Source organism: Cavia porcellus, unplaced genomic scaffold (assembly GCF_034190915.1).
Source record: "Cavia porcellus strain 051 isolate PalLab524CR breed Dunkin Hartley unplaced genomic scaffold, mCavPor4.1 scaffold_1, whole genome shotgun sequence".
In the NCBI taxonomy this organism is placed as follows: Eukaryota; Metazoa; Chordata; class Mammalia; order Rodentia; family Caviidae; genus Cavia; species Cavia porcellus.
Genome location: NW_026947484.1, coordinates 219,341,450 through 219,367,645, shown reverse-complemented (window position 1 = coordinate 219,367,645; position 26,196 = coordinate 219,341,450). Strand labels below are relative to the sequence as shown.

At 35.9% G+C, this 26,196-nt stretch overlaps 1 protein-coding gene across 2 annotated transcripts in view; it reads right to left on the bottom strand.

Moving 5' to 3' along the window:
- The window catches only part of Sos1 (SOS Ras/Rac guanine nucleotide exchange factor 1), a 109,288-nt gene that overhangs the window by 56,862 nt on the left and 26,230 nt on the right, over positions 1 to 26,196 (bottom strand). For both annotated transcript variants that reach the window (XM_063229521.1, XM_063229523.1), the window contains exons 2-5: positions 10,425 to 10,550; positions 5,627 to 5,758; positions 3,053 to 3,217; positions 1,194 to 1,403 (exon numbers count right to left, since the gene is read on the bottom strand). In XM_063229521.1, the coding sequence (XP_063085591.1) occupies positions 1,194 to 1,403; positions 3,053 to 3,217; positions 5,627 to 5,758; positions 10,425 to 10,550 (633 nt within the window). The remainder of the gene's footprint in view (positions 1 to 1,193; positions 1,404 to 3,052; positions 3,218 to 5,626; positions 5,759 to 10,424; positions 10,551 to 26,196) is intronic.

Below are 26,196 nucleotides of genomic sequence, written 5' to 3'. Positions count from 1 at the left end.
TGCAAGGCCCTGGGCTCAATCCTCAGTACTAACCTCCCACCAAAGAAGAAATAATTAGTAACACCTCACAAATACTATGGGTATTTTACATTTCTACAAGCAATTAATTGCTCTATATCCTTTACAGTGTTTGACACTGTCAGTCATTTTTTCTCTATCTTTCTAATGAGAATGTGGTAGCACTTATTGTTATTTTAATTTGCATGTCTCCAGTGATTATTAACTTGGCCACATTTTGGCCAATATTTAGTCCTTGATTTTTTCAAGACATCTTTGCCTTTTACTTTTTAAAAAACTTTGCAGCTTTGCTAATGTCTAGTTCACACACTGTATGATTTATCCATTTAAAGTATTTCAGTGATTTTTAAGGTCTTCATAGATTTGTGCAACTACTACTGTAACACAGAACCCTTATTTATTTTTGTGTTGCTGAGGATTGAACACAGGCCTCATGCGATAAGCAAATGCTCTATACCTGAGCTACACCTCTAGCCTTTACTCCTTATTTTAGTGTTTACTCATTGCCATATCTTGAGCTCAAAGCCAGCTTCTTTAGTGAGCAATGCTTCTCCATTAGCTATTTCTGGTTGTATGGCTATGGTCCTAGGAATTAGTATTAGTGTTACTCACCTATTTTCACTAGCATTTTCTTAGGTCCCAGTTAGGTTACTTTGATTACTTCTGTAAGAACAATGGTCTCTGGTCTAAATTTCACTGTTGCTGGATCCTTCTTTGTCTTTCCACTACTGCTGTCATATTTCTATTATGGTTACTACCATTTTGTAATACAATTAAAATTTAAGTTTACATCACTATGTTCACTAAACTTGAAGGAAGAAACTATTGCTTATTTATCTTTGAATTCCTGTTGTTAAGTACAGAGCCTGACAGTATAGTTTGCACTGATGAAGCATTGGTTAAATGACTCAAATGAGTCAAATAAAATAAAACTATCTGCCACCTAAGTAAGAGGATCTGTTCTTAGGAGTACATGGAAGATCCTGTGAATTCATTCTCATTTACATAATCACTAGTTTAGAGTTTGTCTTTTAATTTCTGATGTGTTCTTTATGATCATGAATTAAACCCATTTTAAAAATTGACAAATTAGTGAACATGAACTATACAAATTCAAATTTGAAGAGGTCATGCAAATTTAACAACACAATAACAGCCATATACAATATACTTACATTAGCTGAAAACAATTTAGAATTGGAGACAAAGGGTTCTCTAAAAACTTTTATAATTAGATTTAGTTCCCTTATATATTGTCGAATTTCTGCCATAAATGCTTTTACCAAATCATAGTAAGTTTGTTCTCCTGAGGTGGAAGGCTCTTCATCCGTTAAAGATAATATATTTATATCTTCTACGTCTTGATGAAACATATCCATCAATACCTATGTAGTCAGATTTTTTAAAAGTATAAAATATTAATGAACAGTCAAATTGGAAAGTAAATGCCCTAAGAGGTTCTCTGAATAAAGTTCATAAATGACATAAAAGCAGGTACACAATTGTCTTCTTTTGGCTATTGCCACCACCTCTTCACAGTTTTCTTTAAAGTTCCTCTAAACAGAGAACCAGAGCTATAGCTCAGTGGCACAAGCACCTGCCTGGCAAGTGCAAGGTCCTGAGTTCAATTCCCAGTACCAAAGGGAGGAAAAAAAGGCACTATATAAATTATCAGGACCCATAAAGTTTCTCTGAAACAGAATTCTACATCAGATATCACAAATGCCTCCTATAAATTCTCTATCAATAACTAGTATGTCAATCTCTCTTGGTATTCTGTTATTTCTAATTTATTCCCAAATTCTGTACTGAGCTTTTCTCTGACTTGGTGTCCTCTATCCCATTCCCTGCCATCCTCATTTTAATCCATGTCCTCACTCTCTTACATTTAAGTGTAAGTCTTCAAGTTTCCTGGTTGACCTGTTTTCCTGTATTTGTTGGAGATAAACCCTGTTTTCTCCAAAAAGTTTACTTTTATTACTCATGGTGAAAACCTATCTTTCCCCTTTTTGCAACTTACTGCAAAATCACCTGAATAAGATTACCTGCCTCAGAGATGTATTATAATGACCAAATGGAATAAACCAAGTGTATGCTTAACTTTCAATAAACGTGCTCTTAATACTGTTATACAAACATCATACAAGCAGCATTTAAAGCTACATGCTGAAATAAATCTATTAATATTTTTGTATTTTCAAAAATTGTTTTTAAGTAAATCTATAACCTTGGGGGGCGGGGGTTGGAGATAAGGTCTAACTTAGATTGGCCTTGAACTCACTGTGTAGGGCATGCTGGCCTTGAATTCAGGACAATTCTCCTGACTTGCTTGGCCTCCCAAATGCTGGGATTATAGTTGTGCACCACCATGCCCACCCTTTAACATTCTAAATCTTCCAATTCAAATAAAATTTTAAGAAATTTCACTATTAAGATATTACTACTATAATTAACCCTAGTTATAGCAATATATAAGAAAAACTGCATGATTAAACACATTTTAATATGATATAGCTAATATCTTATTCCTATAAACTGGCATCTTCAATACATGTTATCTGATTACTGACACATCCTCCAATATGTAGAACTCAAATATCACCCAACACATAGTACAGTTTTATTCTGTATGAACAGTAAGCTAGCATTCAATAAAACATAAACAGAAATATAAAAATAAGCTGAGTAGGGGTGGGGATTTATCTCAGCGGCATAAGCACCTGCCTTGCAAACAGGCAGTCGTGAGTTCGATCCCTGGTACCGATTAAAAACGGAAAAGACAAAAAAAAAAGGATAAGCTGAGTGTGGTGGCAGAGCTGTGATCTCAGCTACTTGAGAGACTGAGACAAGAGAATCACAAGTTTGAAACCAGCCTAGGCAACTTAGCAAGACCTTGTCTCTAAAAAAGGGTCTAGGGAGGTATGTAGTTCACAGTACTTCCTTAGCATGCACAAGGCTCTAGGTTCAAACCCAGCACGTCCACCACCAAAAACAAATCTCAAAAATCAAAAAAAACAGAAGCTTAATTTCTTACCTTATCAGCACACATTGCCACTTTAATATCTTGTTTTGTAATTTCATAATGGCGTATATTTCTTACATAATTCCCCACCAGCTTTAAAATGTCTGCAGAAATATATTCTAATACTGCTACTATGTAAACAGAAACCTGGTGGTCAATTTTATAACCTAGGACTTCCTGCAAATTAAAAACAAAGCATATTTACATATCATGCTATCAATTTAATACACTGATTAAAAACACAAAACATATGCAAATTAGCTTAGCTTTTACTGAGAACTGTGATTGCCAATCTATAATTTTTATAATTACTGTTAAATAGTTCAATTATGAATAAAATATATTATGATTGAAAAATACAAAGTAAGGAAAAGCAAGGCAAAACTACCCTTGTTCATATATATAATACTTGAAAAGTATACATTACTAAGTAGATAATCCCTAACCTCATTACAGGAAACTTGTCTGATGCAGAGGAGCAAGTGCTCTTTGTCACCTAAGTAAGAATACCTGGAAGTAACTATGACAAGTAAGTTTTTTTCTTTTATACAAACAGAGTGAATTTATTACTGATATTAAGGACTATCTATTAGTCTTACATTTTATCATTTCCCAAGGAACTTAGGCTCCCTAAAACTTTCATGGTACACTCCTGGTACCCTGGCTATTTTCTATGAAAAAAAAAATAATGTTATATTTTACTGAACAATAGTAAGTTATTAAGAGCATATTAGATAGTCCTATTATTAGACTTCAAAGAAAACATGGTATTTTATGCAGCTGACTAGTTCCTAAATGGAGAACAAATTCTAAATAATCCAACTGAGGAGAAAAATCTTTGAAGTAAGTTTACTATAAAGTGGGGACAGACTGCATTTACCTTTCATAGTAATATAAAAACTATTAGTGTATCATAATAAAGATGTATCAATAAGTTAAAATGATATCTACAATTAAATTATAAAACTAAAAAAGATTAACAACATGCACATATCTCAACTTGTTAATTCTCTTACACTCTAATCAAAGTATAGTGAACAAAAATCTTAAAAAGAGACAAAGAATTATGCAATTATTAAAAATTTAGTAATTTTCTGTAACTTGCAATTTCCTCAGACCTGTCATTGGGATAAAGATAGATATTTCTATTAAACCACCATGTACAAACTACAACTTTTGACAGTCTTAAGTGTTTATCATTCAAGTGTTTAGTCTTAAGTTTTGTTGTGTTAAATTCTAAAATCTTAGGGGCTGGGGATTTAGCTCAGTGGCATAAGCATCTGCCTTGCAAGCAGGCGGTCGTGAGTTCGATCCCCGGTACCGATAAAAAATGAAATTCTAAAATCTTAGGGGCTGGGGATTTAGTTCAGCAGCATAAGCACCTGCCTTGCAAGCAGGCAGTCGTGAGTTCGATCCCTGGTACCGATAAAAAAGGAAAAAGACAAAAAAAAGTATAAAATCTTTATTAGTATTTGTTTGCAGTGTATGATTACATTCATCAAAGAGAGCTTGTACATGTATATAATACATAATTCTTTTTAGTTCCCCTGTCCCTCCCTTTCCTCCCCTCTCCCTCATCTCTTGGTTAGTCTTAAATTTTGGACATTAAGGAGACCTGGATTCCCTAACACTAACACTATCACTAGGAGTGCTGTAAACTCAGACCAGGGAGTTACTTAATCACTTTCTGTCTCTGCTATCTCATTTGTAAACTAGAGGTAAGAATAACAATTTTGTTAAAGAATAAATCTCAGAGACAATATATGCAAACATTAACATTTTTCCAAATTACAGTGTATGCAAAATGATTAAACTCTAAAAGTATTAGGGTGTTAATTATTGTAATAACTATATATTTGTTGAGTTAATCAAGTTTGCTCACTATAGTAGATAAAACAGAAATAGTATTAGTAGAATTTCCAGTAGTTACTCTGTTAGTTCTACAGGGATTAAACTGACTGAATGAAATGGAAAGTGTGAAAGACTAGTTTGGATAATCTTCAGGGAATTTCTGGTAGGGGGGACAGGGATTGCTGTTTAAAAGATTAGACATAGACCTGTATCAATTACACAAAAGTTCCTACACAAAATATTAATGTCCCACATCCAGCCTGCAGCACTTTTTTGGTCCTTACCCTTTTTTTGAGGGAAGAGGAATTGTTTTTGGCTGCATACAAAACATATAAGTAGCAAAACTATGTTTTCACATTTAAAAGGTAGTGGGGTGGGGGAAGGCAGGCTGCAGGTTGGACACAGGGTATTAATAGTACCAGGACACTCAGGTCAAACCAATAAAAAGGGAGTACTTTGATAAATTCTCATTTGGTTCTGGTAGCATTAAGATAAAAGACATAACAATTTTTCTTAATACTTTCAGTTTGCTTATTACCCTGGGTATTAAATTAACTTTAATCATGTTACCCAATTTAGACTTTCTTGTTAGCACAGGCTTCCCTACCACATGAATCCCTCGACACTTAAAATGAAAGAATTTTATTCTTCAGTTGAAACATTACTTAGTATTGAAAATCAGTAGGTTTTATTTTACTTGTTAAAGGCAAGAAGGTAACAGTATTTTAGCTTTACCTTTAATAAAGGATGAATTTTTTCTACTGGGAGAGATAAAGGGTTTCTTCGCTTTCTCTTTTCAATAGCTGATTGGGCATCAGCTATTGCCCACTTATCAATTGGATGAGGGAAACTTTTTTGAACACGTTCCTTGGAAAAGAGAAAAATAAGCAACAAATAAAGCAGTGCTCTTTACTTAAACTTTACTTTTAAAATCAAATACCAAAGGTAGAGCTTTTCATGTATGGTTTAGTGTTTTCATTTCTTAATCAGGCAATTAAGAAATTAAAGCATCCTTCTGTTATCTAGAGGAAAAATCATATCCTGAACTCCAAGTTTACAGTGACAAAGCTAATGACAAGAACAAGCAATCCTTTTTTTGTACCGGGGATCAAACTCATGACCTTGTGCTTGCCAGGTAGGTACTTATGGCACTGAGCTAAATCCCCAGAGAGTCCATTTTTAAACATTGCTTTCATAAAATTTCAAGGAACAAGACTGAAGCTCAAGAAACATACATATAAATCCAATTGTCCTTACTCTGAATACTAATTACAAGCTCCAGCTTAATAATTAATTGTAAGTGGAAATCAATGGATTACATTGGTAACAATAATTTAATACATTTTAGCTTAAATTTCTCCATAGGCCCCTTATTTTTAACAAAATAGTTCAATTTAATATTCAGTTAAAATTTTCATTGAAAATGAACAACTCAAGTTAGTATAATAGCTGAATTTTCTTACCCTAATAAACTAATGTAATTCATTTCAAATAAAAAGTATTTTTTCATCTTAAGGTTTTATTTTATTTTTGAGATAAGGTCTCACTATATACTCCAGGTGGGCCTTGAATCCACTTTGTATCCCTAGTGGCATGCAATTCTCTTGCCTCAACCTGCAGTGCTGAGATTACAGGTGCACCTCAAACACTGCTGGCAAGGTTTTAAAACTTACTTGCAAGACACCACAATTTATACCAGTAGAGGTCGCTATTATACTCTTTAACATTTCAAATTCAACTGGCGTACATGAAAACTAAATGAAGTTAAACATTGCCCATTGACTGTAAACCTGAATAAAAGGTTTATCAGTTGCTATTGAAAAAAGGAAATAAAAAAGAGATTGCCATGTGATACTCTAGGGATAGAACAGGGAGGAATACAATGATTCTATGATATCCTGTGAGCAGATTAGTAAATTAGGAAATTAAAACCCTCCATGTTCAAGGTTAAATCAGCTGTCAAATTTTAAAAATAAACATTTCAATTCTAATTAATGTAATTGTGTGTTGAAAGAAATTGTAATTTAAAATGGAGTTAAATCTTTTCAACTGCTTAGCTAAAAAAAAAAAAAAAAAAAAAAAAAAGAACACTTATTTGTCAAGATGCTGCCCTCATACATATAAGATAAAGCAATACAAAAGGTCCAAAATACTGCAAAAGGAAAGGGAAAATAGATGAAAGGAATCTACAAAACAAATTATTTTCTTTTATCTGAATCAACTGCATATACTTGCTAATCAACACTGAAAAGAGAGTTAAGACTAAATTTATCATGATTTTTAATTAATAGGTGTAGCCCATAGTTAATCAAATACATAGCTAGCTACAAACCTAATAATGGCATGACCTTAAAACTTTCTAACATTCAAAAAAATTCAACTCACTTTAAAAAATAAGAAATTCTCAATGCATTTTACATTCTACTTTCACACTATACACAACTAAAACAATTTCGTAAGTGAAACCTGCTCTGATTACATGAAGGGCACTAGTCTTTTCTATTGTTTGTTTGTTTTTTAATGTTAGTTGGGTCACGAACATTGGCATAAACCTGTAATCCTAGAACTCAGGAGGCTGAGGGAGAAGGATTGAGCATTCAAAGCCAATATAAGCAATTTGAGATCCTGTCTCAAAAAAAATTTTAAAGGAGGAAGGAGATGTGGTTCACTGCTATCATTAATTAGCATGCCTAAGGCCTTGGTTCAGTCCTCACGAAGAGGGGGAAAAAAGTTGGCTGGCCAGTACACCAAAGTGGATCATGACTTGAAATTTTAAAAAACACTCATGAGTAGAGATAGAAAAGCAGTAGAAGCCAGGTATGGTGGTACACACCTGTAATCCTCAGGAGGCTGAGACAGGAGAGTCATTGCAAGTTCAAGACCAGCCTGGGCTACAAAGTGAGCTCAAGACCACCCTGAATTGCATAGTGAGACCCTGTCTCAAAAAGGAAAACAAAAAGCCAGTAGAAAAAACCAGAAGCTAAACTCAAACTAACCATTGTAAATAAATTTAACATATGTCTTTCAAAGAGGGGAACAGTGTCATCCCCATGCATATGAAGAACTTGCTAAATTTAGGCCCTAACTACTTTTAAAAGAAAGCTCTGTAAGTGTATTTTTAAAATATTGGATTTTAATGGATGAAGTAAATGAAAAATAGTTTCCTAACAAAAGAATCTAAGACACCATTTGCAATGATCTGAAATCCTGTTGAAACCTCATCTCCATTGTGGGATAAGGTCCAAAATACTGGGGAAGCAAGGGCAGGTAAAAAAGGAGAGGAGGAGAAGCAGGTAACAGCATATACAAAACAGAAATTATTTTCTTCTATCTGAGAGGGGGCTTTAGAAGGTGAGCAGATCATAAGGGCTCCGTCCTCATGATTGGAATCAGCGCTCATTAAAAAAGGGCTTGAACATGCCCCGCTTTGGTCCTGTGAGCATACACAGAAGCAGACACAAGCCCTCACCACACACTATTGCTGGCACCTTGGTCTTGGACTTTGTAACCTCCAAGAACTAAGTGTAAGCCATACTTTATGCTGTTTATAAATTTATAAGGTACTTTGTTACAGCAGCCTGAAGACACTAAAACAGCATTACACTTATCTACTATCTCCCCATCTACATATCTCTTATTCTATCTAAACACCCTTCCAGAAAAGGTATGGGAAGAAGAGTATTACACTAATGACTGAAAAACTAATCAATTATTTTTGTCTATTCTCTTCTGAGGGTCAACATTCCAATATATACAATAGGAGAATAATAAATATCTCACAGGGTTGTGGTAAGGACATAAAAATTTATATAGCAGTACTTTAAAATTACAAAGACTATTATACAACTAATCAATATTTCTATTGCTGTCATACTGTTACAGCATATGCTTTTTATAATTGAATGCCAGTGGCAGGTTCTTTTTTTTGTACCGGGAATTGAACTCACGACCTTGAGCTTGCCCGGCAGATGCTTGTGCTGCTGAGCTAAATCCCAGGTTAGCATATTCTTTAAAAAAAAAAAAGAAGAAAGAAAGAAAAATTCCATCCCCGGCCCTAAAGCCAACGGACTAGAATCCCATATGGCTGCCTGTATTTTAAGATCCAGGTGAAGTGCTTAAAAATAATGAGGCAGAGAATCTGCATATCTTAGATATCCTAGAAGTTCTAAGAAAATATTTAAAAGCTAAGAAATGTCCTTCGTTAAGAGTCTTAAATCTGGATATTAATTATGACTATGCAGGTGGAACACTGAAGGACTTACTTCTGAGAATTCATAGATGTCCTTCAATATTAGGAAATGTTGTATTAGTCTCTGTATTAATTTTGAGAATAAAATTATATGAGCACAATACTGTATAACATATTTGGGAAAAGGTAAGTTTGAGTAGGCAAAGTCAGCAAACTAATAAATTCCTAGAGCACACCAACATCAGAAGAGTAAGATAAAACCTATACCTTCATTCTAATACACAGGGCATAGGTTGGATACTGCATGTATAAACATCATGGGGAACCTGCTAGGAATAGTTAATGAGGTCAGATGAGTTCTCTGCAAGATTCATTCTGTGAAGCCCAGTGTAAACAGAAGGAAGTTGCAAATGAAAAATATGACTTTATAGTTCAGTGGGAAAATGTAAATTACTTAAGAAATGAAAGTGAATTACTATTCCATAGTACACAATTTCTTCTACATCTATAACCTCTATGATTCAGTATTCTTTGGTACCTCTTTGCCTCACCCTAAATCTGGATCTCTTCCAAAGACTTCTAGAATAGGAATTCTTTGTTCTACCCCCCACAGCAAGAGTTTTACGTGCTGCTTCTAGAACATCATTTTTCTACTCTCATGTAAAGTCCTGCCATCATCTCTGAGACTGTGTTGCTTATACCAAGGACATATTAAATACTGTGTAAGAGCTTCACCTTGGGCACCTCCACTGTTTCAGCCACCACCACAGTTACCAGTGAAATCTTAAATTCAACTGCGCCTTCTCTGATACCAACCTATTTTGCTACATTCACTCAGATACTATAGAATTCTCAATTCTCTCACCTTACTAAGATTAATGGAATTATGTGGATGTGGGGGATACTAACTTGCTTTGCAAATAAAGGAGATACCTGGATATATATATATATATATATATATATATATTTCCCCCCCCCTCCCAGCACTGGCAATCGAACTCACAACTTCACACTTGCCAGGCAGGAGCTTACGCTGAGCTAAATCCCCAACCTACATATTCTATTCTTTAAAGGTATCACAATTATCACTGTAGCATCAAAAAATTGTTCATTTTAGATTTAAAAGCAAACTGTGGACCAGTTTCATAGCTGAAACATATCCATCATGTACTCAATGCTAAGTTTAATGAGATCCACATTTTACTTTTTATATATCGTATAATATATAACATAACATATATAGTACTTACACACACTTTGTGAAATGAAACAACTCTCCTTTCACTGACATTACAAAAAAGCACAGAGATGTATATATTAAACACAAGGCAAAATTTGTCATACCTCTACATCTGAAGCACTTCGGGGCTGAGCTTGGCAAAGCATATTTAATAACTGCAAAATTAATTCTTCAACATACTGAAGAGCATCATCATTAGACTCAAGAGTTGGATGAACTTGCCCCTGGACCTACAAACAAAGGCAAAGTAAATTAAAATGTGGGTTTGTTTTAGAGAATGTGGTCCATCTTACAAATTCAGGTTGAATGTTACTGACCCAGAGTCAGGAGTTCTCAACCTTTTCTCCCCAACCATACACACTGTACGCATATACTTTGGAGATCCTGATGGTTTGGAGACTCAGTGACTTAAGTGTATAATTTCAATATTTTTTCTTACTCCATGGTTCCAATAAAATGCAGCAGTGGGAACAGGGAGAAGCTGACATGATAAAAGATGCAGTCTATGTGTTCCTGGCTAGGAACCAGTTAGAACAGTTATTCAGCATTCTGCCTGGGCAAAATTGACCTTGGACAATGCTTATGTTTCCTACTAAATGATAAAATCCAGGAGTGCATATATCTTGTTGTGTTCACTAATGTATCTCTACCATTTAACACTCTTCAGGTACACGATACAAACTTGGTTAGTATCTGTGAACACAAAGCCATCCTGTATCAAATGACACAAATTAGGAAGCTTGCATAGGGTGTATGAGACCCAGGGTTCAGAACTGCAGAAACAAACACACAGAGAAATAGAAACACACACACACAGAGACACACACACACAGAGACACACACACACACAGACACACACACACACACACACACACACACACACACACTCCCCTTGTACTTTAAAAGTCATTTAATCTTTTTTTAATTTTAAAGGGAATAAAACAATAAAATGCATCAGAACAATGATAAGACAGTAGGAAATCTACAATAGTTACTATATTGCATGTTGTTGTCCTTTAAATAGTTGCTCAGACTACCAGGCTTTAGCTTGCAAAGTCAATCAAACAATACAGTTCCTCCAAATCAACAAGTTGCTGGGGGAGGAAGGCTGCTGAGGGTTTCCCCTCCCCAGCCAGCTCGCCAGCTGGCTCACAGGTGGGGCTTTAGCTTCCTTCCTGGTCCAGGATCTGGCTGGCCCACCTCATTTAATAATCTTTACCTTCTTTTTCCTTGTCCATTTTAGAGGCACTTCAAGCTACTGGCCTGTATAAAGCTTGTATTTTAATAACCAATACAACAATCTTTACTTGTATCCTTTTATTACTATGGCCCAGAACTTCCTCACAAAATAAATGGCAAGAAAAAGCAGTTCCTCAAGATAAATAATCCATGTTTTAGACATGTTCTACTCTCCAAAAGGTGGTGTAACACTTAATAGATGACAGTGTATGATACGTATCAGCCAAGGGCATTCATGGTGGACTGGCCTACTGTATTTCATTAACTGAGATCACCATGTACACTGTTACAATTTCTCTCACCAAGACCCATAATTCAAAATTTGTGATATTTTCAGATATTCTACCAACATAAATTTAACATTAAAAAGAAAAACTTACAAAAGTTAAACAGGAAAAGCTACCACACAAGGTACCGAATATTTTTCAAATGAACACACACATTATACATACACACAAATATTGTCCTTAGCATCACTAAAATGGCCTAAAAATGCCACTGTAATGGGGGCAACATTCCTGTCCAACACCCCACCATTTCATAAACTATAGCTACAGATTTGTAAGATAGTATTTTTAGAATAAAAAGGACTTCAAAGATTATTTAACTCAGACCCTCTATTTAGCAGATGAAATAAAGAAGATACCAATAATCCTACTGCTAAATATTGAACCTGGGCCTGCTGGGGTCTAGGCTAGAGCTCTTTCCAGTAAAACCTTCACTATCAAACCTGGAGGAATCTGGTGAGTATCCTAGTAGACCTATCAGTCTACAAGGACAAGACAGAAGGTGTCTCTTGCCTGTATCTTATTTATCAGTGGGCTTCTAAATAAAAACTTGGCTAGAAATGTTTTCACACTGTAATAAATATCAATAGATCATAAAAGCAAATACAGTTCTATGAGTCTTTCAATATGAAAAGGTAAAATGATCATTGATTACAAATGTCTCACTAACACGGAGCCATCTTAGGTCACTCTTTAATTTGCACCTTAAGCTGAAGCAGTCTGAAATATGCATAGTTGCTGAACCATGATGTAGAGCTTCACTCACACAGCTCTCCATGTCTGTCATTCATTCTCTTAATTTTTCATTTACCTTTCTGACTTTTACAACCCAGATTTTACCTCATTTTAGGAAGAGTTCTTTGCTTCTTATCTAAGGCAGAATTAACTTCACTCATTTAAATGATTAGTACTGACCTATTAAATACTAGACCCTCTGTTAGGTGCCGGCTACACAGGGACAAATTGAACATAGTAACTGCCTATATGGGTCTTGTACTCTGCACTATGCTAATTCCTATACTAGGAATTAACAAAACCACACTTTTATTACTGGGCTTATCACACTGAATTATAATTATGCGTTCCTTGTCTATTTCCTTTATTGTACAGTGATACTTCAACTGTGCAAGACCTATCTGTGTATAGAATCATTTTCTTCTTTTTACTCCAAACCCTTGACATTGAGGAAATACTCAAAACCTCTGTTGTGGAGGTGAGGAGCAATAAAGTTAGGGGAGCAGTAAAGTTTCAGGAGCATAAACTCTTATATCAGAAACCATTATACATACAAAAGCAGAACACATATGCTTATTATGCAGAATCAAAGACATTTTATACAACTACAGCAATGAAATGCAGCAGTTAAAAATGACAACTTGATATTTATATTAGTGGCTTTCTTGTTGCTAGGACATAATACCTGGCACAACTTTTTTTTTTTTTTTAAACCGGTACCAGGGATCGAACTCAAGAGGCGCTTATGCCGCTGAGCTAAGTCCCCAGCCCCGACCTGGCACAACTTTCAAAAAGGAAAGATGTGATTTAGGTCATTGGGGAAGAGTTCAGTCCATAGTCAGCTGGCTCCATCCGAGAGCAGGAAGTGGTGAAGCAAAACTGCCTCGTTGAGGGTAGCCGGGGGAATACAGCAGGGGAAAGTGCCAGAGAGCAACGGGCGAGAGACCACACATAGTTCTCAAGGCTGACCCACCCAGACATACCCAGGAGCCTGCTTTATTAATCTGCTAGTAGTTCCTGAATCTAGTGAAGCTGATGTATCAGGATCAATGGTCACAATACTGCTAGCAATTCTAGCACATGTAATTTAAATGCTGATTAAGTTTGGCAAGTAAAAAACAAAGTTTGAGGAACTCAAGTTTAAACAGTCTTATGTACTGATGGGTATTAAAAAGCCCAACACAGGTTATTAGCCAAATAAATCAAAGAATTAGTTTCCTTAAACAGAAAATAATATACCTGGCCAACTGTTGTCCTAAGTTCCTGGACCTTTATTATATATTAAATCTGTCAACTAAGGATCACAAAATTGTTCTGAGACCAATAAGTTGTTTTACTTCCTTAAAAACATTTTAAAACCTCTGTCTAAAAAATACAGGCAATGGTCCATGTTTAAAAGTCATGCAGAGTATCAATTCCCTAAAAAATACTTTGGGGGAGTATACTGAGGATCGAACTCAGGGCTTTGCACTGAGCTACATCTCTTTTATATTTTTTTATTTTAAAAAAGTCATCAAAAGTCTTGCTAAGTCATCAAATTGCCCTACTGGGCTCACTTGTAATCCTCCTGTCTCAGTCTCCTAGAGATCTGGGATCACAGGTATATATGACCACAGTGGACTTAATCTACTATCTCAAGCAAGATGCTGCTAACATATTTAAGGAACAAACAGTAGTGTTATAGCTACACACAGAGAAAATAAAAACATTGTGCTCTCATGAGATGGTTATAGCTAAATTGCTCTATATCAAAAATGGTATTCAAAAACATTTAGCAGATCACATGATCAAAACTGTCCAAGACTATGCAGAATAAGTTACCTTGCCAAATGTTATGACAGCCTCTGGAAGCCAGCTACAACTGATACTTATTGAATGAGTGTGTGTATATACTTATAAGCAATTAGGATTAAACTAGATGTAGTTTTTCCCTTAAATGTTGTTTTTAAAACATATTTATCGATACAGAAAACTTCATGTACTTCTTTAGCTATACTAATGTATAAAAAATTCAAATACTTCACTGAAGAACAAGAGCCATGAAATAGAATTTTATATGCTGATAGTAATTCTTTTAAAATTTAATAATTACATTCAATTAAAGGTGCCACCTTCTGAATTTTAAACTTTTCCTAAACTTAGTTCTAATTGGCATCCATCTTGACAGTTCTTGTCTCTAGTAATTCCTAACAGATTCTGAAGTAACTTTATTGGCTATTATTGCTTCATTTTGTAGAATCAAAAAGCAAAGGAATTCAGTCTGTTTCAATTCCTAGCTGTCTGATACTCAAGTCTTCCAAGTGTTTTCAGGAACCCCTTGGGTAAACTGCCAAAAAACACTGTCAAGTTCAGATGAATCTTTAATGCCTTTCCAGCTAATGGTTCTCTGGAAAATCAGAAAGGCTTTTACATTGTATCCTGTCAGGTCTTAAGCCTCATTCTGCTGCTTTTATTTATAAATATAATGGAAGAATTTGAAATGAAATTGGAGTTCGCAAAAACTTATTTTTCACTATTTAGTTACTGATGTTTTAGATGTTTATTTCTCTATATGCTAAAGTTTAAAATTCATTTTTAAAAAAGATACAAATTAAAGAACTTATACCTTTCTCTTAAATAAAGTTCTTTTCTCATTTTTTGGTCCCACGCATTAGCCCTTCAGCCTATCAATCTGACAATTTCCTTTTCCCCTGAGGTCCTATTACTTGCTGGGGACACAGAGATGAATAAGGAATGCCTCTGTCCTCAAAAAGTTCGGTTCATTCAGAACCAAGACATGTATACAGTTAAGTACAGCGCAGTCTTGTGAAATGGAGTAACACGGTCCAGTGATGAACGCCAAATGATGGGAGTGGATAGGCAGTGTCCGAATTCCTTACGAGAAGGATCTACTTCAGGCAGGCCATAAAGCATTAAGAAGGCGTGGTAACAGCATATAAGGCTGGAGCATGTGTACCCAAAGGGTTAACATACAAAAAAGAGGCCAAAAACATTCTGATGTGTTGAGAGAACTATTAGTTGAACCAACAAGTACATGTGGGGAAAGCTGAAAGACCGGACAGGCTAGACTCATGCATCAAACTAAGAGCGGGAAGTAATCTGGGAAGATGGAAATAATAGGAGGGCTTAAAGCAAGATGTCTTAGTTATTTTTCTTGCTGAGACAAAACTTGATGTCCAAAGTTAAGGCAGGAAAAGTTTACTTAGTTTATGGTTTGTAGAGGTTTGTACAGGCTGGCTTTGTAGAAGAGAACAGTTCATGGTGGGCAGAAGACAGTACAATCAACAACCGGACGACCGTCACTGTCATTCTGTCCTTTTTACTCTCCGTCTAGCCTTCGGGGATTAGGGTGGTCCCACACCAACCAATGAACTGATCACACACCCTTAATCGCAGCATCACAACTCTAGATTCAGACACTCTTAAAAAGCCCGTGCTCACATGAGGCTCTAAGAAGACATCTAGACACAAACCATAACACACAAGGCATGGACATAATCAGATGTGTTTGTTGAAGTTAAACAGTGCAGACATGAAGCACACAGTTACATGTCACCACAATCAGTACAAAAGGTAAAAACAGACAAGGTTGAAGCAAGCAAAACTACTTGGAATGATGCTGAAAGCTCTGTAAGAAGCAAAAAACCACGGGGAAGTGGAAAAGAAGGTACTGAAGAGGTGGCAGGAAATAGGTTCAGATAACTATTATAGGGAGTCTGGTGGGACACCAATGTAAGAGTGCCTTACATAAATGTGAAAGCACTAGGAGATGGAATCTCTTGACCCGTATTAGGTTTGCAGACGTTCATTTCATTATTCTTAAAACCAAACATATGAGTTACATGCACTGTTGACAACATATTACTTCAAGATTTTAAAAAGTTAAGAGAATATTGGGGCTGAGGATTTAGCTCAGTGGCATAAGTGCCTGCCTGGCAAGCATGAAGTCGTGAGTTTGATCCCTAGTACCAAAATAAATAAGTAAAATAAAAAGTTAAGAGAATATCATGGGTTCTGGGTATGGTAGACTCTAACTATAATCCAGGTTATGCAAGAGGCTGAGGCAAGAGGATAGAAAGTTTGAGGCCAACCTGAGTTAACTTAGGGAGACTCTCTTTCAAAATAAAAGATAAAAAAGGCTGGAGATGTAGCTGAGTAATAGAGTGCTTGCCTAGCATTAATAACTCCTAGGTTCAAACCCCAGTATCATAAGAAAACAATCTTTTAATTAAAAAAAAAAAAAGCTGGGCATGGCAGATATGCCTGCAGCCTAGCAGTGTGTGAGGCTGATGACATAGGATGATCACAAGTTCAAGCCCAGCCAGGACAACTTAGTGACTTAGACCCTATCGCAAAATAAAGATGTTTTTTAAAAAAATCGTAAAGGGCTAGGGATGCAGCTCAGTCCAAAAGTCCTGTGTTCAATCTTCAGTATCCCAAAATAATAATAATATAAAAATAAAATTTAAAAAAGAAAACGAATGCATATCATATGGTTAAAAATACTACTTTTTTAGATTTGGAAAGTTTTAAATTCTTCAATGGAAGGAAGATATCTTACAAAAAAGTTGAAAACATAATTATTGCATTAAAAAATGAAATGCCTTAGAAAATGACTACAAAGAATAGTCAATGTTGATTAATTATAAAATACAAATAGTATAACTTTTAAAAGTAATAAAAATGGTATTTTCAATTTGGATACTTAGTATTGGGTGAAATAAATTGATAAAACCATAAACTTGGTCCTGGCATTTAGGCATACAAGAAGTATAAACTTTTCCTACAAATAGCTTGCTAAAATCAAACTGTAGCTGGACATGGTGGCACACACCTAGCACTTGGGAGGCTGAGACAGGAGGATCATGGGGAGTTCAAGGCCAACCTGGGCTATATAGTGAGACTCTGTCTCAAAATAACCAAACTATAATTTATTGCCTCTCAACAAAGAATATTTTACTGGCAGCAAAGCTCATTATTACAGGCTAACACACTGGTTGAGTGTTCATGTATATAAACATTCATGTATCTAAGCATTCATGTATCTAAACATTTTTGTATCTAAAAGTTGAACATAAGATACATTATTTATTATCTAAACATTATAGGCTAACACAGTGGTTAAATATTTATGTATCTAAACATTAGATATCTAAACACTGAAAAGATACAGTTTAAAAAGGGTAGAGGAGGGAAAAGAAAGGAGTTTTTGAAAAAGAGAATTGGACTGTGTTATGTACATGTGCCAGCTCCACACAAGGAATCTAAACATTATGTACTGCAAATCTGTACCAAAGAAAGGGAAGGGGTTCACGGGATGGATGGAGGGGGAAAAAAAAGGGAAAAGGAATTACGATGTATTATGTACATATACCAGCCTCCCACAAGGAATGTAATCATTATGTTCTGCATGCATGTAACTAATAAACCAAAAATTTTTAAAGACATAAAAGATAAAAAAAAGTGGTACACTTGTATGCAGCTTACAAGGACCAGAGACACTCTGGTATCAGTGAGTGCTGCGTGAATGTGAAGACCTAGCAGGACAGGATTGTATGCTAATGTACATTTTGTAAACATTATACACTTAGACTACAATAAACATTATTTCTCTTTCTTCAATAAAAGTGAACCTTGTGTAATTTTCTAATTTGTTTTGTTTTGTTGTTTTTTGAGACAGGGTATTACTCTGTTATTCAGGTTGGCCTTGAAATCACTATGTAGCCCAGGAAGGCCTCAAACTCATGGGGATCCTCCTGCCTCAGCCTCCCAAATGCTGCGATTATAGGTGTATGCACCACCATGCCCAGCAATTTTGGACTTTATAAATTTTAAAAACTTTTTGCCTTTATATTAATAGTACTTACCTTATAATACAAACCTATTATAAGCTATACAAAAATATCATTTCTTTATATCCATATCCTGGGTCACTTACCTAAATTTATTCTAACTTTTTTGTTTAAAATTAAGGCACAAATATCCATATTAACTTAGAGGCATATAGAGTCAGTGTCAGCAGTATCACTGTCTTCCACTTCCGTGTGTTTTCCCACTGGAAGATTCTGAAAGATGCACGGAGCTATCGCCTCCTGTGATGACAATGGTGTCTTGTGGAATTCTTCCTGAAGGACTAGGCAAGGCTCTTATTCAGGAAGTCTCTTTTTTTTCCCCAAAATATGCCCATGGTGACTTGCTTGGTTTGTTTCTGTCACGGATAGTGCGCCATGAACATTCCTCATTACTAATGAAACTTACAGTAGCCGGGTCCATGCTTTCAAACTTTCAAGGAGCCTGCTGAAGTCTGCGAAGCTCCTGGCTTCTCCCCTACATCTGTATGCCTTACTAAGACACAGGTGGATATCCCCAGGAAACGAGGGAATGTAACAACTGTCACAAACACATTCTTCAAAAGGAAGCCTTCAACAGCCACATTCGTAAGAGGGTGCCATTAGCAAACAGCTGGATACAGAGGTAATTTCAACACAAGAAAAAGAAAAAAACAATACCACAGAATAACTATGCTTCAGGTTTTTCTGATAACTGACACTGATTTGTGTGTGGCATATTTATAATAGACTGAATAACGCCTGCTGTTTTTTCTGAGAGGCTGCTAAGAAGGAAATAATAGGAGTTGCACTTCAAAAGTGTATCCTGGAAGTCTAAAATTACCTGAACAACCTTAGGTAAGTCATTATATCTCCTAACTCTCAAGTTTTTCACTGGAAAATGCCAATGACACCACCATCCATCTCCAGAGGATCCATGGTGATCCAATGAAATGATATACATGAAAATATGTTTTGAGGGAAGAAACCCAGCAAATGTTTGATTTTTCTTTTTTTAAAAAAAGTGCTTTAAATGGTAGGATGCTAAATAATTACTGGCAGTTATTATTCAGTTGCCACATGAAGTGTGGCACAAACTAAACATTAAAAAACCTAGATGAAGACTGGATTTTAAAAGGTTAAGTTGAGACATTTCTAGCTAACGGGGTGCACTGAGACCACATAGTCTTGGGTGAAATAAATTAGACACACATGTTCAAATATTAGATGGTTTCTCTGTTGTGAGAAACCAAAAGTGTAAATCAAGAAAAATGTATAGAAGATATTAGGACATGGAAAGAAAATGTTCAAATGAGAAGAAAAACAAGGGAGGGGGAGGAGGGAAAGAAAGAAGAGACAAAGAAAAAGACTAGAGGGAAAAAATGGAAACAGCTTTTGTAAGTAAGGTGGGGAAGAGGGGTTGGAGTGAGGAGAAGGGAACTGGAAAAAAGCGGCAAGATACATCCTGTACAGGTGCAAACTCACTATGATGAATGTCCTCATTATATGTATCTAAAATGTACCAATAATATTTTCTAAATGATGAATGCATTTTAACTCATTAATCTGACTCTTTAAAGACATACAAATAAAATCAGTCTATCCCATTTTGTGTTACGTGATGCCAAATGTCAGTGGTTCTTAATCTAACCATGCATACAGTTACCTGAAAAGTAATTTAAAAAATAAAAAAAGCAGCCTTCTGGGCTCCATTGCAAGAGATTCTGATTTAGTATGCCTGGGATGGAGAATACTTTTCTTTCAATTTTGCTGAAATATACACAATGCAAAATGTACCATTTAATCATTTTTAAGTTTACAATTTCGTGGCATTAAGTACTGCACATCTACTGTGCTGAATAATGTTCCACTAAGAGAGGAGCAGAGAAGAGAGGGGATGAAAAAGAATTAAGATGCATTATGTAAATGTACCAACTCTCCAGATGATGTAATCATTATGTATTACAAACATGTACTAATAAAAAGTTTTAAGCATTCCTATATAGATGTATGCTACATTCTCTTCATCCACTCATTAACAATGTACACGTGGGCTGTTTCTACCTTGTGGCTACTGTAAACAGCACTGCTATAAACATTGTACAAATATCTGTTCAGGTCCCTGCTTTCAGTTCTCATGGGAACCCGTAGTTAGAAGTGGGATAGCTACACATCGATGATACGGCAATTCTACATTTAGGTTTTGGAGGAACCGTTATATTGTTTTTCACTAAGACTGTACCATGTGACATTTCCACCAGCAGAACCCTAATTCTTCTGCATCCATGACAGTGCCTGTTACTTTGTTTTTTAATAATAACCACCCTAAAAGATATGAAGTGGTATCTCACTGTGATTTTCATTTTCATTTCCCTAATGATTAGTGATACTAAATACTTTTTTTTAAAAAACGAACAACTTACATAAGTGATATAGGTGACTGATCTAGAAAACGTTTTTCATAAAACAGTGATAGGATATTAAGCAGCCTTCACTACAGGGAAGAAAAAATTAACTCTAAAAGTAGTTTCTAACAGGAGCCAATCTAAAAGAACTCCTAATGACCAAAGCTGTGACAATCTAAACACCAAAATTACTAGGACTGGATTATAACCCAAAGAATAAATGCCACTGTGTCTCCATATGGCACTAGTAAATAGTTAAGTTGCAACCAACTGATATAATCCAAGCTTCCTGTTTTCCTTTCTTTTATGTGATCTGAGTCTCATTCTGTTCACTGAAATAATCTATTTACAAAAGCTGCAGAATGGTAGATGCAGACTACCAAACAGCAAATAATACATTTTTAAAAGGAAAGGAAGGGCCTGGGGCTAGTTTACTTCCATCAGTTCTTATAATCAAGCACTCCTTAATATGCCAGTCTAGGGGAATGTTTAATGTAACTTTTTCTCTGTGACCATTCTTCTTCTTTTAGAGGTGTGGAGAACTAAGGAAGCTCTTACACTATTTTGTTTACAAGAATCTATACTGCTTGTGACATCTTATTTTGCTTAAGTGTGTATATCAAAGCTTCTCAAATTTTAACACATATATAAATCACCCAGAAGTTTTGTTTAAAACAGATTGGAACTCAGTAGCTCCTAGGTGGCAAGCTGATGCCGCCTGTCCGAAGAATACACTCCTGCTCCGGGCAGCAAGGGAGGAATCTGTCTATTTTGCTTGATGTTTTAGCTCCTCGAGGACAGGGACTACATCTTACCTTTGTTATTCAAACTCTCAATCCTTGAGGAGGAGCTCAAGTACTGCACTTTGAATACATGAATGAAATTACAATGTTGCATGTATTCAACTTTTTTTTTTTTTGATATTTCACCTGTGAATCTAAGTGAGGAGTTCAATGTGCCCATGAGTCTAAGTAATCCCTTTTATAAGATCCTTAATTCCATCTGAGTCCTCTTTTCTATTGTTTTACCTCAAGAAATCCTCACTTCATTCATGAACAACAACAACACAAGAACAACAATTCCCTCCCCCAAAAAACCAAAACCTGAACTTAGTAACAACTGGATCATTCCCATTAGTACGTAAAAACATTCAAAACAACAAAAGCAGGTTTGCTTGTCCTCAAGCACCCCAATCGCACATTTACTTTCTTTGCCTTTCAGAGACAGACTCCTCAAAGAGCTCTGCACGGTCACTTTCTTTCCACCACCGCGGGACTCTTCATCCAGGTCCGCCATGGTCACCCCTGCCCTGTCCACCTGGCAGCACATCATAGTAGACTTTTCTGCTTCCCTTCCTTCCTTTTGTTATTCTTCCTTCCTCTTTGTCTTTCCTTCTTTCTTCCCTTAAAATAAAAAAAGGTAAAGTCTCCTTAGGTAGTCCAGATTTGGCTGACTATCCACTTCAGTGGATCCTCTGCGTTCCCCCTCTAGCTCTCTCTATAAAGTGCTGGGGCTCTCCAAAACTCAACCTTTTCTTCATATAGTGAACTCCTCCCTGCGTGACCCAGTTCATGCCTTTAGCAGCCGTCTACTGATGTCCCCTCCTTTGTTTTTTTTTTTTAAAGCATATCTGCCATTCTGCCTTGAATGCAGATAACCCAGTCTCTAATCAGTAAGTCCACTCCAGGGTCTTCACTCCTAGCACCACAATGAAACTGAACTCTTGGGCCCTACTCCAACTTCAACTCTAAATGGCACCTCCATTTAGCACAGGCCAAAACCAGAGCAACTTTGTTTCTCTTTTCATTCATCCCCACACGCTCAACCATTTTACTTGTTTCACCCCAAAAGGTATCCCGATTCTGACCACCTCGATACATGACAAGTACCGTGTATCTACTAGAAGCGTATTACTACTATATTACCTCTTGTCTCTAAAACAATAAATTAAAAATTTTAAACTTAAATTTTATTATGTCTCTACTTAAAATTCTCTAACGGTTTTCCATCACTAGGCCTGTTAAAGCCCAACATGACCACTCTATCTCCAAACCTTTATCAATCTTCTGCATCCTCTAGTTACATTGTGTTTGGATGTTTCTTGTACATGCTGCGCGTTTCACTTCTAGGATACTCTCATCAGATCTTTCCAAGGATCGCTCCTTCTGAACATTCTGATCTCTTAAACGTCACCTCCTTCACTATTTTTACAACAGCTTCCTCTGTCTCTTAGAACCTCTTTATTCAATCTAGTTTGTTTTCTTTACTCCATTTACTCCTATAAATAGAAATCACATTATTTCATTTTCTATGTCAACTTTCAAATAAGAGGCTTTGTCTTATCACCTGTTAATTTTGAAATTGTGACTACTTAGTAGCATTTCAGTTGGCTGATTTAAATGAGTAAGAACCAACACACATAAAACAGATTTATAATTAAAGTCAACTCAAATGTTAAGAAATTAAAAGAAATGTAAAAGTTTGATATGAAACTAGACACTACAAAACCATTGCCATTAATCTCAAAACTCCTCATACACCTTCAAAACTTCCTTTCAGACACTAAAAACTACATAGGTCCTTCTACAAGTAAACCTATTTTTAAACTATTACCAATAAGTGTGAAATTTTTCTACCATTTTCCTATCTGGTAAATACTCAGTTTTTCTTCTGTATGAAGGTTAACTACATGTGCTTTGCAGAACTAGCCTGAGAATGAAGTATCAGGTCTGATTTTGAGCCTTTGTTGCTCAAAGACTGCAAACATCTCCTCTCCTGACAGACTCCCAGCTAACCAGGCTCTTAACCAGAAATACTGGAATCTCCCTGTTTCCCATTAACTAAAGGGTTAACGCCTGACAAAGTGAGGTGCCTGTTCAGACCTGACTGCTGATACCTAAGTCATTAAATATACTGAATATCATCTCTGTCTCACCATATAAAACTGCATTTATGAAAAATTAGAGGGTGGAAGAGGCCAATATGAAACGAATTTAAACAATCAACTTATCTTTTCTTCTGCAAATCAAAAAGCAAGTATCTTTCTGTTCCTATTTCTGTGTTTCCAACTTAAAATGGTTTGTCATTCTTCCTCCTTCGTTTTGGGCCAGCCAGCCTAGATGTGAAGCAGCGTTTGTAACATCAGCACTACTACAATTTGACTAAAATAACTTCCTTGCGTGGGGAGCTGTCCTGTGCACTGGTGGATACAGCGCTAACTAGATGCCATCAGCGCCTTCCCACTAGTTATGACAACAGAAATTCCTCCAGACGCTGCCGGATGTGCCTGGGAGGTCAGCACTGCAGCTGGCTGGGAACCAGTGATCTCACATACACTTTTCCTTTTATCTTTACACTCTGCCATGTGCAGCTGGGTTCCCTGACTTGTAACTTTTCACAGGTTACAGTAAAACCTCTAATACTTTATGACACTTCAGCTTTGACTAGCAGAACTCTTCCTTTCAAAAGCTGGATGTTTTCTACAACACTGCCTTTCTGTGTTTTCACATAAATTCACATTTTATTTATATCCCAATATTTATAAATAGATACATGCATATATATATATGTATACCTTACATATCAACTGACACAAAGAAATCACTTTTTAAAGTGAAATACATTTTTTAAACAATCAAAATATGCTTCTATAGAAAGGACAGAAAATTTGAAATAAAATCTCTTTTACAGTAACTCAAAGGGCCGGGGATTTAGCTTAGTGGCACAAGTGCCTGCCTGGTAGACACAAGGTTGGGAGTTCATCCTCCGGTGCCAACAAAGAAAAAAAAGCATTCAAGAGAGAAACTTCATACCATTCAAATCCTCAAATTAAAACTTGAGTTGAAATGACAGCCAGGTGTGGTAGCACATGCCTGTAATCCCAGCACTCAGGAGGCTGAGGCAGAAGGATTGCTTCAAATTCAAGGCCAGCCTGGGCTAAGTCTGAACTGCACATGAAACCCTGTCTCAAAAAGACAAAAGAAATCTTACTTTTTAGTATTAAAGGGATATAAAACATTAACCTCAGAACTTTTATGAGGTAGTATCACTTCTTTGATAAAATGTTACTCTTTAAAAAAAATAAAAGTGGCTAGCTGAGCATGTCATTAATTTTTTTTTTTTTTTGTACTGGGGATCAAACTCACACTGTGCACTTGCAAAGCAGGCATTTATGCTGCTAAGCTAAAATACAATGTGCATATTTTAAACCTCTGTATCCATGGTCTGGCACTCAAAAAGGTGGTAAATTTAGTGAAATATTAAAAATGAGATTTCCTGAAAATATCATAGTTTATAATTTTACGAGAAAGCTATTAAAGTATATTAAGCAATGAGAATGTAATTTGAAGAAAAATACTGACTGCTCCTAATTTGTAACTGTTTCAGTCACCTAGGTTTACATCAAAGCTGCTCAACTTAAAAATAACTATTTTCTATTTCTATTATTTTTCCAAAATCCATGATCATTCATGTGGCTAGCTCTTAGTAAACTACAGTAGCAAACTGATTAATGAAGTGGGGAGGCATATTTGTGCACTCTAGCAAAGTACTGGCAATCCAAATGACGTGCGTTTCCACTGAGACTGGACAGGGTCAGAGTCTCACACTATGGTGATGACTATGATTCTTCTGCAATGCCACTGCCAAGTGTAAGCAGTTCTATTCAGGGATTCCTTTCACATTTGAAAACAGACGTATATTCTGTTGATAGGTTTTTACTAAATTAAGATCATTTAACACGATAACTAATTTATTAAAAAGTCGGAGGGGGCTGAGGGTAAATATAGCTCAGTGGAAGAGTGTGCGCCTAGTAGATAAAAAGCTCTGGACTAGATTCACAGAACTGCAAAAAATAATAATAATAATTAAAGTAAAATTAAATAAATAAAAATCAGGTACAATGAGCACAAACGTCTAGAGACACACTGCCTAGAGGAACAAGTAACAAGGTGGGGCAGTAGGACTACAGCTGAGTCAGCAGAAAGCCGGAGGAGGTCGGAGAGGTGCAGGGAGCCAGGTCAGCCAAGGACTCGGCTTCTCAGTGGTAATTACAGAAAGCCAATGAGAAAGCTTTTCCAGAGAGATAAGAAGTTTTGCAAATTGGAAAGAGCTAAAGAAATAGGAGGGGGAAGTACAAAAAAGTAAGATGTGTTACTTATTATGTATCCAACTCGCCATGCCGAATATAATCGCAAACATGTAATGATAAAAATTTTAACAAAACTAGACAGGGAAAGGGCTCCTTCCAGCCCCTTTATGAGGATACACTGCTATTTTAACTGCAAGAAACTAAAACTGTTATGGGTTTAGATACCACACTGCATTTAATCTTTAAGAAACTTACATTTGCGAGGTAAGATATCAAAGAAAAATATTAGTATC